General features: G+C 42.3%; 3 protein-coding genes across 7 annotated transcripts; 2 read left to right on the forward strand and 1 right to left on the reverse strand.

The window, feature by feature from the left end:
- The first annotated feature begins 100 nt into the window (after positions 1–100).
- On the forward strand, positions 101–4,039 carry ccnp (cyclin P). Its single transcript, XM_028420321.1, has 9 exons — positions 101–231; positions 2,016–2,141; positions 2,245–2,320; positions 2,424–2,593; positions 2,678–2,776; positions 2,895–3,050; positions 3,149–3,307; positions 3,378–3,556; positions 3,714–4,039. The coding sequence occupies exons 1-9, from the start codon at positions 178–180 to the stop codon at positions 3,874–3,876; spliced, it is 1,182 nt and encodes a 393-aa protein (XP_028276122.1). The 5' UTR covers positions 101–177; the 3' UTR covers positions 3,877–4,039.
- A 454-nt stretch (positions 4,040–4,493) lies between these two features.
- Positions 4,494–9,788, forward strand: LOC114445465 (CLOCK-interacting pacemaker). 5 transcript variants are annotated; one of them, XM_028420544.1, is made up of 5 exons: positions 4,494–4,705; positions 4,963–5,070; positions 6,553–6,735; positions 7,428–7,627; positions 7,731–9,788. In XM_028420544.1, exons 3-5 carry the CDS (start codon positions 6,561–6,563, stop codon positions 8,748–8,750), a joined length of 1,395 nt encoding a protein of 464 aa, XP_028276345.1. In that variant the 5' UTR covers positions 4,494–4,705; positions 4,963–5,070; positions 6,553–6,560; the 3' UTR covers positions 8,751–9,788. The 5 variants fall into 5 exon arrangements, with proteins under 5 accessions (XP_028276345.1, XP_028276346.1, XP_028276348.1 ...); XM_028420545.1 differs by having other exon boundaries at positions 4,703–4,763; XM_028420547.1 differs by lacking the exon at positions 4,494–4,705 and having other exon boundaries at positions 4,806–5,070; positions 7,734–9,788.
- A 91-nt stretch (positions 9,789–9,879) lies between these two features.
- On the reverse strand, positions 9,880–16,418 carry LOC114444301 (sodium- and chloride-dependent GABA transporter 2-like). The gene is made up of 14 exons (XM_028418751.1): positions 16,239–16,418; positions 14,222–14,356; positions 13,923–14,063; positions 13,107–13,194; positions 12,768–12,900; positions 12,561–12,695; positions 12,384–12,487; positions 12,149–12,273; positions 11,403–11,515; positions 11,094–11,231; positions 10,909–11,011; positions 10,702–10,802; positions 10,431–10,601; positions 9,880–10,156 (listed from the first exon to the last, which is right to left on the reverse strand). The coding sequence occupies exons 1-14, from the start codon at positions 16,375–16,377 to the stop codon at positions 9,986–9,988; spliced, it is 1,797 nt and encodes a 598-aa protein (XP_028274552.1). The 5' UTR covers positions 16,378–16,418; the 3' UTR covers positions 9,880–9,985.
- Between the last annotated feature and the right edge of the window lie 101 nt (positions 16,419–16,519).

Genomic DNA, 16,519 nt, shown 5'->3' on the forward strand with positions numbered 1-16,519 from the left:
TTGTCAGCAGCCTACCTTGCAGCAGGTGTCCCTGCCCCAATCAGCACGGCTGCCTGTCTTTATCAGCAGCTCTTCGGGCAGCATGGCTGCTCTCCCTGCTCCAGGCCTCCGCCGACATCCGTGGTTAAGTAGCTGCAGCGGCCCCCCAGCACGGGAACTCTGTCTCTGGCTGTGACCATGGCCAAGACCGGTTTCTGCGACTCCAAGCCTCTGCTGGACTTACACAAGAAGGTGAGCGTTTAATGTTTCTTACGCCCACACAAACCCTTTAAAGAAGCAAACAAACAAATAAACATGGCGACCAAGTCAACAAAATAGCGTGGTGTCTTTGTTGAGATATAGAAGTGTAAAGTATTCTCTCTTCATTGTTTATCCTGCTGCCATTAATCATAGGTGTCAGGGAGTCCTCCATTCAGGTGGAGCAGGAGCTTGTTGACCGGAAGCTAACTTTCTTTAGCATTTCTATTGTGTGGATGAAGATTCTCAATCAACCAGGAAATTTTTTATTCAAGAGCTTAAAGCAGCTGCTGTTTGTTGGAAATGTTTTATTGCTTCTCTAAACAGCTTGAAGGAGCAGTTCTTGAATCATTGTGAACTAATTGCGCAGAGGTGGCGGACTCGCGTCACATGACAAATTTGAGGACTTGAGACTTGCTTGACTAACTCTGATAAAAGACTTGACTTAGACTTGAAACAGATGACTTGAAAGGACTTGGATTTTTTTTTTAATATAAAGATCTGCATGTTTTACGCTCAGTCAGCCCCACCGCCATTCAACTACAACTATTTTGGCCCAGCGCAATGACACGTTCAGATACATTTAAACTACCCACAACATTCCGCTAAATAACACCACAGTAATATGAACAAAAATGATTTATTTTGTGCAGCAAAAATAATAAATGTATACCCTTTGATCTTTGAATGTTATGGCAAAGATCAAAGGTCGTCAGGCTGTTGTAGGTGCGCGCCTGAAAACAGAAGGAGAAACACGCGTATTGGGGCGAACTCTACAAAGAGACCAGAGAAGTGTAAACCCATGGACTGTAGAGACGGTAGGGCTCTTGTTAAATTGATGTTAGACTCAACTGATGATCTGCTGTTTGCCATTATCTGCGACGGACATTAGGAGAAGGGAATTGGTAGATCTGATTCCTGTGTTTACTTGTGTATTTATAATAGGCGTTTAACAACCTGTTAAATTCCACCAGAATGCAGGAAATGGCCTCTAGTAAATGAGACCCACACCTCTCCTATAATAATAGTAATCATAATAATTAGATGCCCCAACTCACATTTCTCAAACTGGATCTCCAGTTTGTTGTAGTGCTATGGTTTCCAGGGTAACGGGTAGTGAACTCGAATGTTTTGAATATAAAACAATGGATTTGGACTTTTGGCTCAGCCTTTATCAGGAAAACACATTCAAACAACTAAGAAGCGTGTGGAGTTGCATGATGAAGGCTGAGCCTCCAGTCCAAATACAGATTTTCAATTGAAAACTGAACACGGACTGTATACAATTCTACAGCCAATGGGTTGATAATCGGTAATCTGTAAATGTTTAATTTGAAAATGTAATATGAACATATCAAGCTATTGTTGCATTATTACGTGAGTCAGTGAAGAATATTTATTTTTGTTAACATTATAAATGTATCCTAAAGTCAATATTTATAGGGACACTATGAACAATATATATATTTTTTTCTTTTAAACATTCTATTGTGAGCATTTTAATTTGAAGACCATTACATTTTTGTATGACTTGACATGTGACTTGCTTGACCTGAGCAATGACTTGAGTCTCATCACATTGACTTGGGACTTGCTTGAGACTTGAAGGTTATGAGTTGAGACTTGCTTGTGACTTGCACATGAGTGACTTACTCCCACCTCTGGCAGATAACAAGCGGCATCCATCTACAAACATCATTTCAGAATGTTGTAGTTGTTAAAGTTTTTTTTAGATTAGTATAAAGAGTTGGAGCAAAGATGGTCTGTTTTCCCTCCAGGTGGATGAGTGTCGAGCCCCATTACGAGCTTGGGCTAATGGCTGTGGGCCAATAAATTGCTGGCAGCCTGTAGAAGTAGATGAGTCTACGATGGCCCAGTTCAAAATGGAACCAGAACACAGCTGGGTATGCTTTGTCCCGTTTGTCACCATCACCTAAAAGGCGTTTTCAGTAATCTCTTGTTTTTATTGTTGCTGTGGATCATGAGGTTTAAGATGTCTGTTTGCAGGAAAGAAGGCTGTCAATGCAAACCAGTGAAAGCATCATCATGGACTTCCAAGAAGCCAGAAGGCCGCACTCAGCTGGTAGAAATTTTCAAATACAGCTCATGAAATTCTGAAATTCATGATAAAATGGACTGTTGTGTGGAAATACTATCTTGTCCTCCTTTTCCACCCTGTGTGGCAGATGGTTGTGTGGAGGAGCCTGTGCTTCTTTACCCTCATGGGCCACAGGGTCTTCACAGCCTACAGTCATTGGTTCCCAGCTTGCTGCGCCATGAAGTAGAGGTGGCACTTGTGAAACTGGACGTCGCATGGGACCGAACATGCGCTTGGGACATGTTTTTGGACATGATGGTGAGATGACGTGGAACAGTAAATGGCTTCAGAGTTTCAGTGCACTACATTAAGTGTGTCTTTGTGTCCTATTTCATGTAACAGAAAACTCAAACACGGCACTGTCTTCCTAACGCTGACCTCCCCCGGCATTTCACCAATGCCACTCGTGCTATTCTGGTAGACTGGATCATTCAAATTCATGTGAGGTTTTTTTTTTTAATTTTTTTTAAAACCTTACTTGAGTCAAACTACTGCTTTAAAATCAAAGTGGCACTTTCATCCTATCCTGCCAACATTGAATGCCACGTTCTTCTTTCAGGAAGTGATGCATTTTCAAGAGGATACCCTCTATCTGGCCATACACCTGCTCAACCGCTCCCTACAGCAGATCCGGGTGACCACAGCCAACCTGCAGCTCCTTGGCATGGTTTGCCTCTTCCTTGCTGCAAAGAAGGAAGAGACTCTCCTCCCTGAGGTGCACTCAGCACTTACAGGCTATAGCAAAACAATAGCATCCAGGTTGTGTAGTTTTTTTTTTTTTAAATATATATTCACGTGTTTCATTTGTTTCAGGTGTCTGCACTCTGCTACTTGATGGACCACACCTACACGAAGCAGCAGCTGCTGCGAATGGAGCGCAAAGTTTTCTGTGGGCTCAAGTTTGATCTGTCCTATTGTTCTCCTCTACATTTTCTCCTCCTCTTTGCCTCTGTTGCTCGCTGCAGTGCCAAGGTATGCTGTGTCCTGTTGTATTGTGTCTAGTTGTACTGTGCCACCCCTACCATGTCCTCTGTGCCCTTAGGTGGTGTGGATGGCTCGTTATCTGCTCGAGCTGTCTCTCCTGGAGGACCAGTGCATGGTGTTTCAACCTGTAAACCTGGCTGGAGCGGCCCTCTGCTTGGCCCGCCGGGTCCTACAGGAGCCCCCGACACCAGAGGGGAAGGCTGCCTGGTGTGTAGCCTCCAGCATCTTTGTCGGCAGGTATGGATCTTGTTAATGCATTTAGAGCACATCCTGTTGCCGTTTTTTTTTTTTTTTTTTTTTTTTTTTTTTTTTTTTTTTTAACAATGCAAAACGTTGATACTTTATTATACTATATATACTTATTTCCTTACGTATTTACGTTTGTGTTTTTCAGTGAGATGACTCTGCTTAAAATCATGCACATCCTAGCCAGTGCTGCAGCCAAGGCCCAAGCCCAAGATGCCTGTGCTACTAAATTCTCCTCCTCAGAGACCCTGCACGTCAGCAGACACCCTGCTCTGAAGAACATCTCTGGGCTGATGGGTGTATGCACTTGACAAATCCTTCTCTAGAACTTAATGTGATTTAGCCAGTAGATTGGCACATCTGTTTTATAATCTTGTCTTGCAGCCGATTTAGAAAATATTTGGATTGTACCTGTGTGTCCTTGTCTTGTCATTTGAGTTTTAATGTAAAATAAAGGGTCTGCTGCAGAATGTGGATTTGGCTTGTTCATCATTCTCTTCACATGTGCAAGTCGGCTAATTGTATTTTTTGTCCTACAACACAATCCTTCAAACTTGCTGTGATGAAATAGTAATAGTTTGTTTGCACAACGTGTTTCCTGTCATGACCTACATGGGTCACTGGTCGCAGGCTGTTTCAGCATGCAGGTTCCCTTACAGGAAGCTGTCATATCGCAGCCATCGGTAACTGCACATATTTTAATCTTAGGTTTCCACAACTGTTGGGTTTCTCCTCCCTCATCAATGCATTGTCTCCGATTCAACACGTGCACTAATATCTGATTGGCTTTCACAGTGGTCTCGCTGACCAATGGGCGCTTAGCTCGCGGGGAGGGATCGTTTTGTCGTCTGGTGGGTGGTCCGTCAGGATGCCGTGGGTTCAGCTGAGGTAAAGCAGACAATCACTTACGTCAAACGCATGTTGAGTTGTACCAGCGGCGGGCTGCTCTACCTGCTTCCTTCCCACAAAATGACATCGACATGACACTTTTTGATATCCATTATATATATTATTATATATAATATATATTTTTCAGCTTTTCGAACTGTCATGTCAAACGGCGTGGTCAAGCTAGCTACAATTAACTAGCTCGGAGTTTCACAACAAAAGTGTCGCAGTTGATTCTGTTGGAAGTTGTGGGTGAGTACTCACGGAAGGAGACAAAACCAATACATCGACCATGAGTTCTACCTGAGCAGTATGTGTCTTTTGTATTCCGTGTTTTCCAAGTGTTGAATTTTTAGCCGTGTGTTTTATTTTGAAATTAACCGGATGTGTTTTTCGGTGTGGGAAGTGATGACGTTACAAAATCTCATTCCGTTTCCACAGTAGTAGTAGTGTGTGTGTCTTTGACGAGACGATAAAATAAATCATTTTCTTTACTTAAACTCTGGCAGGAACATGTGGAACATGGCTCTGAACATTGACTTTCCAGCGCCCTGAAACGGAGAAGATGGGAGACGGCGGCCGCTAATTGGAAATAACCTGCTGTTTTATATTTGGAGGTAAGTTTTCCAGTATAGACAGACGAGCTAGAAGTCGTTGGCTGTTGAGAAATACGAGAAATAAAGAGTGGTAACACTAACATAACTTTTTTTGTCTTTCTTGTGTTTGTCGGTGTGTGAACGATACGTCATGTGGATTAAACTGCGACTACTGGCATAAACCATATGGTTTTTTTTAACGTACGTGTATGTGTATGTGTGTTTATGTGTTTAGGACCAGTGTGCGAGGAAGTGTATGTAAGAGAGGGCCGGACTCAAAGTTGAGTGTTACATAACATGGGGGAGGAAGGGTGCTGCTGTTCAGCTAAGTGAGACGTGGTGCCTTCACGGAACGTCTTTTAGCATGAGTCGATTCCTTCGAGCATATTAATACAGTTTTTAAATTCTTATTAGATGGTGTAAATGATGTCAAAGGCAGAGAGCCGGCTAACCTTTCTACATGCAGTTGCTGCAGTGTTTTTAGTCTGTTGTGAAAAGCTGCACTTTTGATTCATGTCTGCTTATCTTCCCACCTCTCGCTTACAGGCAGAGCTCACAGTAGAGAGGACAGAGGAGTATCTAATGTCTTTCATGGTCATCTGTGTGAAGTGGTTGGGCTGACAGTTCATGTATCCACCCATTCACATTAGTCTGCTTTTGGATTTGAACCTTGACCAGTAATTTGTGTAATTTATATCTAGCTGTTAGCAGGATGGTCTTGTAAAAACCTGAGTTTACTCTCCAAGCCTGTTATGGTGTAACAGGTTTTATATCTCTGTGGACTCAAGACAGACAGCTGTTTATTTGGGACTGTTTAAATATGCTGTGGGCACACATATGAAGACAAATGTACCAACGCAATGGAGAATGTACAAATTGGTTCCTTTGAGGTTTTCAACTTGTGGCACTGTGCCAAGTATGTGAAAGGTGCTCAGTGCACTTTATCTGCAGATGCACCGCTCTGAAGATATATTTCTTAAGACCAGTATGCCAAAAATGTGAACATCTTTCTCATGAGGTATTAATAGACAGCAGTGCACATGATGTCACCATGTGCAAGTTGCCACGGATACAACCCCAAAGGCAGCTGTGAACATGTGTTGTGGATTCACATTGGGAGAAAAGACTTAAAATACAACTAAAATGGTCAAAAGCTGTTTTGCAATCAGGTGCATTACGTCCCTGCAAACTGTCCAGTTATAGAGAAGCAAACATGACACAATACTTCCAGGGAACCTGCATAACACGAACAGCATACTGCTTTTAATGATACTGTGTGGTGCTGAAGAAGAACAGTTGGCATTAGTGAGCAAATTCATAAAAGTAACAAAATGAATGTGGCAGCATGAAAACAGTCATTATTAGCTGCATCCTCTTCCAGCATGCAAAGTATCATATGCTAGGTGCAGACCTAGTTGGTCACCAGTCTGCCTCGTCATAACACTGCTGGCTTTTTTCTCTCTTAGTCAGAGGCAGTGTAAATATCATGTTTTTTCTTGTAAGGGTGAAGCATGCCAAAGGAACAGCCTTGCTTGAGCGAGCACAGTCCTCGTGCTACATCCAGCAAGAATGCTAAAGATAAGAGCAACAGCACGACTCTGCTGGCGATACGTGACACTAAAGACACAGACAATTCCAGTGGAAGGGGCTCTCGCTGCAATTCAGAAAAAGACTCTGGTTTTTCCGGTAAGTTGATGTGAATGTGAGAAGTAGTTTTTATTCATCCCTCCCTTTATCACTCCCATGTTTCTATGCAAGTTAGAGCAAGCGTTCGCAATTATAAAACCTGAATGGAAGAAATGGTGCATAAGTAATTGGATTTAGAATGAAAAAGTTTACAAGATGGATATTGTCAGGTTGTTTGAAGTCTAAACTCACACAAAGTTGCTGCTGTCTTAAGGTTGTCACCAGTGAATTGTCAAGCTAGATCTTAGCTGATTTCGACTGCTGTGAACGTCTCATCACTAAACCATGAAACCACTGGGGTTACCTTTGCTGTAAATTAGGGATCATTGTCCTGTAGTATAATAAAGAATGGTGTGAAAAGATTCTATTCCCACCCAGAGGATGTTAATGCCCTACAATACCACCCATGATTCCACCTATGATTTAATTTAAAGTTAAAAATGCAAAAACATGAAAAATGTGTGACAGTTCATATAAGACAGTGGTGGAAATATAAATATGAAAGCATGCATGTCCCGCCTTCTTTACAGGTAAATGATAGTATATTTGATACGTTATCACAGTAATGATAAAGTGGTACAAAAAATGCAACAGTCTTGTGCTATTAAAGTTGAACTATTTCTTTGGGTTGTCCTTGGGTTGTGTACAGCTATCAATATTTCTCACTTCTCTCTGTTTTAACCCACTGGTAGATGGCTCTGACTGGCAGCAGACAGATGCAGAGGACCAGCGGAAGAACAAAGTCCAGTCCAGAGCCAGTGAACACACTGGAACCTTACCACCAGGTCAAAACCAAGAACCTGGGTGGAGGAATCCTGGAAATCCTACCCTGACCCTAGCAGGACCTGTCTACCCACCCATCTATGTTGTCAAAGACATGGTGCATAAGCAGGTAGAGAGGTGTAGCTGCAGAACACACACAGCTGTAAATGTGTCTGTACCCATACCTCTAATACCGCTTTTTGTGTCATCTTGTTGCTTTCATCTCCTCCCAGCAGCCAGGAATGATCCAGAAGAGAAATCAGCTGCTCTGGAGAAATGACATCAAAAAAAGCAACAGTTCTGGGTCTCCCCACGTGATCTTTTTCCAGCAGCCCAACCTTCAGCTCCCTAAACCCTTGTCCAAAAAGTCTTACACTGCAGGGAAGAAAATACATGGTACCTATTTACCTATTCTGAACTCTTACCCCCGCATTGCACCACATCCCAGCAAGAAGCCTCCTGATAAATCTTCATCTACCCATGAATCCCAGAATCTGAGCAAGAGGGTGTGCACAGAACACAAGGCTAATGACACAGCTGTGACCAGAGGTTCACCTGAGCAGCACCTTCACAAACAACCTAAACTGGCAGTCTCAACCTCTGACCTACTGCATTCCTCTTCCCCCAGAAATAGCCGCTCCTACTCCAGTAGCACTACTTCTTCCACAGCCCAGGGTTCTCCATCTGTGTCCACTTCACACACCACTTCGAATGTCCTCACAGCCAGAGGACACAGAAACACCACTAGTATACGAAACCGCCGTTTCCTCAACACAGTACAAATCCTCAGACAATCAGGCCTGTTGGACATTACATTGCGCACAAAGGAGCTGCTGCGCCAAAGCAACGCCACAGAGCGAGACATTGCTGAGCTGCGTCAGCACACAGAGCTACTGTGCCAGACTGTCAGCAACCCTATCCACAACCTGAATGGTTTGACAGCCTGGGAACAACTATACCGAGTCATGGCTGACTCCGGCAGCTACCCCGACCTCAGAATTCTGCAGAATATACCAATTCTGACTCAACCAGATTCTGACAGCAAACCAGACAGTATTTCTGTAGGTGACACCAACAGTCCACAAGCTGCTGAGACCTCTGATGTGCCGCCATCTTGCCTTCTTACCACAGAATCAGACCAGAGCTCTGCTGTGCTGCAGGAGACTCACCCTGAACGAGGCAGGAAACGTGAAATTGGTGGCAAATCCTCAGATACGGTCACCTTTATGTCTCCTGACAGTTCTACTGGTTAGCACAGTGCACCGTGCCTTTGATAAGCGAGTTGCCATGCCCACCCTACAGAACATTTTTGGATATTATGTGTGGTTATTATGGTGTATTGCTGATTTTCTTTTAACCCATAAGGGGTTGTGCAAAATATCTTTTAAGGTTGATGGAAATCCAACATGTCTGAAGTTTAGTATTTGTTTGACATTTTAAAGCTATTCCCTAATTCATGAACTCAAGCCCAGTTTAACCTGCAGGTGCCATCTTGTATTACCAATGCAGGCCTTATAAAACAACAGAGATGAGGGGCAGATAGCTGCTTGTGATGTGGAAGTAAAATGTGTTTCCCCAGAAGACAGAGGAAACGTGACGGATACGTAGGTGACAGCTGCAGTATATATTATTGATTCAGTTGGCGGTTTTGCTGCCATGGCAGACTAACAGGGTTAAAGGAAAAGACTGATAAATCTGTGTCCTGGCGGAGGTTTCTATAACCTGAATGAGCTGAGGGAGAGCCTGCAGTCCAAACAGGATGATAAAGAACACATGTGCCTTACAATACACGGCAAAGGCTTCCTGATCCACTTAAAGGAAAACAGTAGCACCTGAGGCACAAGTCTCTGTAACATCACAAGCTGCACTGCACTGGACTGGTGCAAGGACTTCTATCCAAATGCTTTTCAGTAAAGCCTTGAAAATTACTTTGAGATACACATCACAATCACTGGCTTTTATATCATTTTCGAAATCTTACAAACTATGACAATGAAAGCAATTAAGCCCACACAGGAATTCAACAGCAGCTTTTTTTGGTTTTTTTTGCACCGTCAAATCTAATCTTTACTGTTATATGGTCATTTGCTTTGTTGATAGATGGAGTACAGTTTGCACTGTGAGTTTGAATTTCAAAAGTATGTTGCTCAAGTGGTTAAATGCATGTGATATGTTGTTTCTCTTCTATTTCTTTGTGCACCTCACACGTTTCTGAAATTTAAAGTGGTTTATACTGTGTATTTTTCCAAAATTTTACACTATTTAAATAAAAAAATATATAACAAAAGACATTTTATTGAGTTTTGTTCCATGAGTCTCATATTATAGTTTTTTGTGTGTTTGAGCATCTTCTGCTCCTGAAAATCCTTGGGTATTGTTTCCTTTCATTTTATTCGCTGGAGAATAACAAAAAATGCTATCATAAGAAGAAAGCTGCTATTTTAACAGCTTTGTCCAGGAATTTGTGGTTGTCATGCAGCCAGAGTGATCATATGAGTGAAGGGTCGGATATCACAGTGCTCAGTACCAAGTCTTGGTTCAGAAATGCAGTTGGTAAAGAGTTCAGGGTCGCATGTTCCTCTATGAAGCTCTGCAGCTCAGCTTCATCTTTTTGGTTCTGTGAGTTTTCAAGGTTAGGCTGGCACAGGTGATGGAAACGCTGCAAAACAGGGGAATATTTTTACCAATAATAACCAACAACAGACCATTGTACATGAAAGATTTACCATTAGAGTAACAGGCAAATATTTTACATCTTTCTCTCTATTACATGTAACCAGACTTACAAGAACAAAATGACTGCTCTACTAATTTCCTAAGAAGTGTGCTCTTTTATTGGCGCATGGTCAAATGATCCAAATGTGTATTGATGTGTGGCACATCCATCCATTGATTTTCATTTTTAATGACACCAGGGTCAGTCAACTACCCACCTGCCTGAGGGATCCAGTCCCAGTGCCCAGCTTATACAGAGCCCATCCTGGCACAAGCAGGATGGAGGAGAGGGCCATGATCCAGCCCAACACGTAGGCCCAGGATGGGTACACATACCAGCGATTAAAGGTCAGAGGCTGATACTCCACTAAAGAACATATAAAGGTGCCCTGTGGAAAAAATGTGATGGTTCAGTGTTGGCAGCTAGTGTTGTCCACCACATTTAATGTGTGATTCTGTTGTGAGTGAAATACTGAAAGCCCAGCTCACCAGGGAGACCAGCGGAGTGAGGTAGAGCCAGCAGATTTTGAAGAAGGGGTTGGCGTTTACCCCTGTCATGTCCTTAATGATGATATACAACTGCTCTGCCCCTTGATATATGATGAGGTTGGATATAGAGAACAACATGTTATGAGGTCATGAATAAGTATCTTCTCCTAGTATTAAACTATACCACTCTAACAACAGCACACCCACCAAATATCCATCCCAGAGCCAGAGTTTCAAACACACAGAGAAAGAGGATGCAGGCTCCATTACAAGCGTAGTAGTCAAACATCTGGAACACATACATCCCTCCCTGTGGACAACAGGGACATTTTTAGACATGCATGCATGTTTTTGCAACAAGACAGTCTCATATTAGTGTAATAAAAACTGACTTCAGTGATCATGACAAGCTGAAGGAAGAAACATATCAGGCAGAAGAGGAGGAGGAAACTCTCGCGCCTTCCTGTCCTGCGCATTACTTGGGGAAACATGTCTGCGATGGACGTCATCACCACCTCCATGGCGACAAACTGTGCAGAAAACAAAAATACCAAAATATAAAAGCAACCCTAGCTGGGATAGGCTCCAGCCCCCTGTGACCCTCCACTGCAGGACAAAGCAGGTTCAGATAATGGATGGATGGATGAATGGATAAAAGCAAGCCTCAGAAAACAGCACATGTATGTACACTTGGATCTTACCTGTGTGTCAAGACCCAGAAGAATGAGCATGATAAAGAAACAGATGGACCACAGTTGAGGCAGAGGCATCATGGCTACAGCCTGAGGGTATGCAATGAATGCCAAGCCTGGACCTGCAAAATGACACCACAATTATCAACAAGTCAAACATAGAGAACATATAATGTTTGGTGCATAAATTAATATTTTGGCAGCAACACAAACATCACTGCACAAGCTTCAAAATCAAAAACTGCAGATCACACCCACAACATGCCAGCTGCACTCAGCAGGGTGTGTTGCATGCTGCTCAGAACAAGTGTCTCACAACAATGCATGCGTCACAGCTGTGACAACTGTGATTGTTATGTCTTTGGCTTGCCACAAGATGGCAGCAAAGGTTAAATTCTTCTAGAATTGTAAAAAAAAAAAGGTTCTTGCTCCCTAGATAATATGTCTGTGGCTCAATGGTAGTAATAATAATAACAATTATGGATAAAAACTATTTTGTATAAACATGCTACTGTTCAAATTTGCCATGCTCTAAAATTGGTGTCAAATTTTGGCCCTAAATCATAACAACGAATGCTGCTGCTGTGCAGCATTTAAGAAGATTTAAAAATATTGGTCCTCCTTTCAGCAACCACAACTCTGACTGACCGTTGCCCTCCATAAACCCAGATCTATACTATACTGTCATGATTTCTGTACTGTTGCCAGTAAGCTCTGAAGCTCTAATATTGGGAGAAGAAGTGAAATAAATATACCTGACTCAGCCACTTCTGCAATGGGAACGCCTTGCTCATGAGCCATGAATCCCAGCACTGAGAAGACAGCAAACCCAGCGACTACACTGGTACCACTGTTCAGCAAACACAGCCACAGACAGTCTCTGTGAAACAGGGAGACACAGTGAACACTCTTGTGTGTGATCTGTTTTGATTATTTTTCATACACACATTAACAAGTACCTACGTCCAAGGCAACTGGACCAGTACCTACTTATAGCAGTTATTGTTGTATTTGTTGTAGCTGCCCAGCACTGTTAAGGAGCCCACACCGATACTGTAGGAGAAGAAGATCTGAGCCCCAGCCTCCATCCACACCTGTTTAAACAACACAGTGGGCATATTTGTGCACCTGTACCCTGAGTGTTACAGTGCAGCACTGAGCTCCTACCTGTGGGTCTGTAAGTCGTGATGGGTCAGGCAGGAGATAAAACATCACTCCATCTAGCGCACCAGGAAGAGAGAGTCCACGAATAAGTAGAATGAGCAGCATCAGGTAGGGGAAGGTAGCAGTGAAATACACCACCTGCAGCAACATTCAAGGCTTTTCAGAATTCTGTGTCAAGTCCCAAAACAGTTTTCTAGCCTGTATAAATACCTTTCCTGTAGACTTGATGCCTTTCCAGATACAAAAGTAGCAGATGATCCACATAGCAATAAGGCACAACAGTATCTCCCATCTGATACTGCCTAGCTCCTCAATCCCCCCTGAGATAGCCAGCACTCGCCGTCTTGGAGTAAAAGGGATGCACACATACAAAATCTTTCATTGAGAATTGTTTTGTTCTGCCAAGTCTCCATAGCAAGCCCTGATTGGAAAGGAGTTTACATTGTTTTGCAATCTGCATTATCACCACTAGATGTCACTAAATATTGCACTCTGGCCCTTAACCCTCAGCTACATTTGGTCATTAGGTGTGTGAGGACATAGACATACTCCCAGAATTCAGTGGCTGCAGAGGTTGAGTTTGTCTGGTTGGTCGACTTGAAGGTGTCATTTCTTATAGAGAAGTCCACACAGTCATCTAAAAGGAAAGTATATGTTATTGGGAGGTTTTCAACATTTGGATGATGACAGCTGGAGAAAATTAGCTATTGTTTTCATTGTTTTATGTGAATATGTGAGATGTTGATGAAGATTCTCAGTCATCCAGGTCATAATACGTAGAGAAGATTGAAGCAAGGCGTCTGGACTTGTAGAGTTTTGAAACAACAGGTACTGGGTACCACACACACGGACCTGTACCTGTTGTTTGATTCACACCACCCACTGGAACACAAACTGGGAGTCATCAGGACCCTGCAGCACAGAGGACAAACTGTACCAACCAGCAAACCTGTGGCTACCCCAAATGGGCACTCATCAAAGCCACAAAAAAAGGAGAGCCACCTCCTCAGGACAAGACTCACCTGTTCACCTCCACCTCAAAGAGAAAGGACACTCCTTTGAGGACCACAATGTCCACATCCTAGACCGATGGAAACATTTAGAACTATTGTTTGTAAGTTTTACCCTGACCCACCCACTGAGGTCTGTTTCCCACATATAAACCATGTTTCCCACCAAACAGTTAGAACTGATGAAGCTGCTTGGATGAGCAGTGAAACGTCTTCAAGAGACCTCTACAAGTCCAGATGCTTCAATCTTCTCTATGTGTATGTGAAGTTGTTGATACAGATGTCCTTTCCGTCACACAACTTGACCTCATTTCATAAAAATGAATTGTTCACAGTCATTTGTTTTGCATTTTACCAGTGTTCCAGTAGTTGCTGCAGGTGGCCCAGGGGAGCTGGGGGCTGAAAGAGAAGATGAAGTAGAGCAACGCCCAGGACAGAATGATGATGTAGGTCATACAGCTGTAGAGGAGGATCAGCTGCCCACCATAACCAATACCTGCAGGATAAGACACAAAGACCATAAACTGCTTGTTTGTTAGTCATGTTGCTTAAAATACAGAAAGAAATGCCCTTGTTAAACCATTATTTATTTCTTTTCTCTTCTTTCTAAAGGTTTGTCTTGACACACAGACCACAGCTTTATTTGATGTGCACCTTCTGCCAGTGGGCATAGCTTGGTCCAGCAGGTGATGCCTCCCTCCTGAGTGTACTGTCCTACTGTGGTCTCCAACAGGAACAAGGGTACACCACAGGTCACCACAAAGACCAGATAAGGCACCAAGAAAGCACCTGAATGAAAATAAAAAACACAATAGTGCAAAAGTACACTTTTGAACTTCTTCTAAGTTTAACTTTAACAATCTGAATAATTCTTCCACCAATGGGAGAGTCATATATCACACACAGCAGGCATATATCCTGCAGTGGACACAACTTACAACTTGAACACATCTTATCATTTATAGATTGTAGATTGTTTGAAAAATAGTGTCAGATAAATTAGTAATTGAAATGAGAGTAGGCTGAGTGTGAGCTATGCAGAGTGTTACCTTGGTGGTTGCTGCATAAACTAAAATACAGAACATTAACTCTGTGTGGTTCCCAAATGTCTCACTGAAAAAACATTCTGTTTTCAAAATAAATAATTATTAACCCTTACATTGTGTTAGAAAGCAGCCAACATCTTTGGTGTTAGTGCGTCAAATTTGACCCAAAATCCCCAAAGACAGTATCATGTTACACCACCTTCATATCCATGCAAATATTGTTTCAAATGTCATTTTTATGGCTTACAATATACCATATATTCATTTAAAAACAGTTTATGATTTATGATTATATTCAATTTATTTAAAATGGCCAATTATGTTATCAATTATGGTATCTATCACTGACAATTATGAGAATCAGAATCAGAAATACTTTATTAATCAAAGGGGAAAATTATGAGAACACATCTACAAAATTAATTTCTTGTGGATTTGAGTATATTTTAACCGAAGTGACATCAGTGGTTACTGTCGAATTGACTCACATGGATGCATGTAAGGAAAAAAGTAACAAGTCTGCTTGTGTTTTTCCAAACTCAAACTCTACCAATGCAAATGTGTCATTTCAAGCAGGATCTTCTCAATGGGTGGTGGTATAAACAACTGAAAGGCTGTCTTGATGTCCTGAACAAGGGATGCAGCTTATCTTGTAGGTAAAAAGGATACTTTTTACACATTAAAACTCATAGTCAAATTTGACCCTAACAGAATATAAGGGTTAACAATATTTTGTTATTGATTCATTCAAACAGAGCTTGGGCTTATAGCATGGGTGTCATAGACGGGCGCAACAATGGCTAGAGCCAGCTCTGCACTCAAACACGGTATCAGTGTGTTTAAATGACTTTCAGCTTGTTTCAATGATTTATATGACTGATCAAGGGCGTAGATTTGGTCTCACACATTAAGCCGGGACTGCACTCAGTTAAGGTAGCGGCCCCACTGCCAGATCAACAATGCACATGTGCGGACACGAAAGTTCGCCCACTTTTCTAACTCTAGGGGTATTTCATCGTTCTGACGTCACTATACCTTGTTGGCACAGGCAAACTGAGACAAATTATTTACCATAAATGAATAATGATTTTTGGACCAGTTAAGTGAAAGTAGATAATTTCCCACAGGCACACCTGATGATCTCTAACAACACACCGGTTGGGAAACACTGTTCTAGGTTACCTACGTAGTAGAAACTGAGTTTGAATACCAAGGTAATAGTCAGGTTACGTTTGACCCTTTTCTGAGAACACACAGTTGCAGGAACACACAGATCTGTGCTCTCTTCATTGTTTCTTCTACTTGCCAACACTAGATTTACTTTGTGCATCCACATTAGGAGAAGGTGGGCCTGTCGCATGAATAACCCTGTAGCTATAGCTCATGAATACAGAATGCTGACACGTCGAAAATACAAAACGTGACTATGATTACATTATTGAGTCCTTGAAAATTCATATTTTTGTTATTTAAAAATAAATGCTGAATATTGGTAGGGACTATTTTGTCTTCACAAAATATTGGTTGTGACACGTCCCCATGTTCCATTATGCAAACCTATGCCCTTGTGAGTGACTGTAGGATTAGACACATTCAAATCAATGGTCAGCATCACTTTTGCCTACCGCCTCCATTCTTGTAGCAGAGGTAGGGAAACCTCCACACGTTGCCGAGGCCGACGACGTTTCCTGCCACAGCCAGGAGGAACTCCACCTTGCTTCCCCAGTGTCCTCTCTCCTCCACCTTTGCTGTCATATTGCACATTTTCTCTTCAACACACCCAAAAGCTCAGACTGAACCCAGCTGTCTGCCTCACCTCTGCGCTCTGTGTTTGAGCTTTCTGTTCTTATATTCAGAACCAATTCTGTGTCATGTAATGAACAACTGACTGAGCTGTTAATCAGCT

Source organism: Parambassis ranga, chromosome 13 (assembly GCF_900634625.1).
Source record: "Parambassis ranga chromosome 13, fParRan2.1, whole genome shotgun sequence".
Classification (NCBI taxonomy): Eukaryota; Metazoa; Chordata; class Actinopteri; family Ambassidae; genus Parambassis; species Parambassis ranga.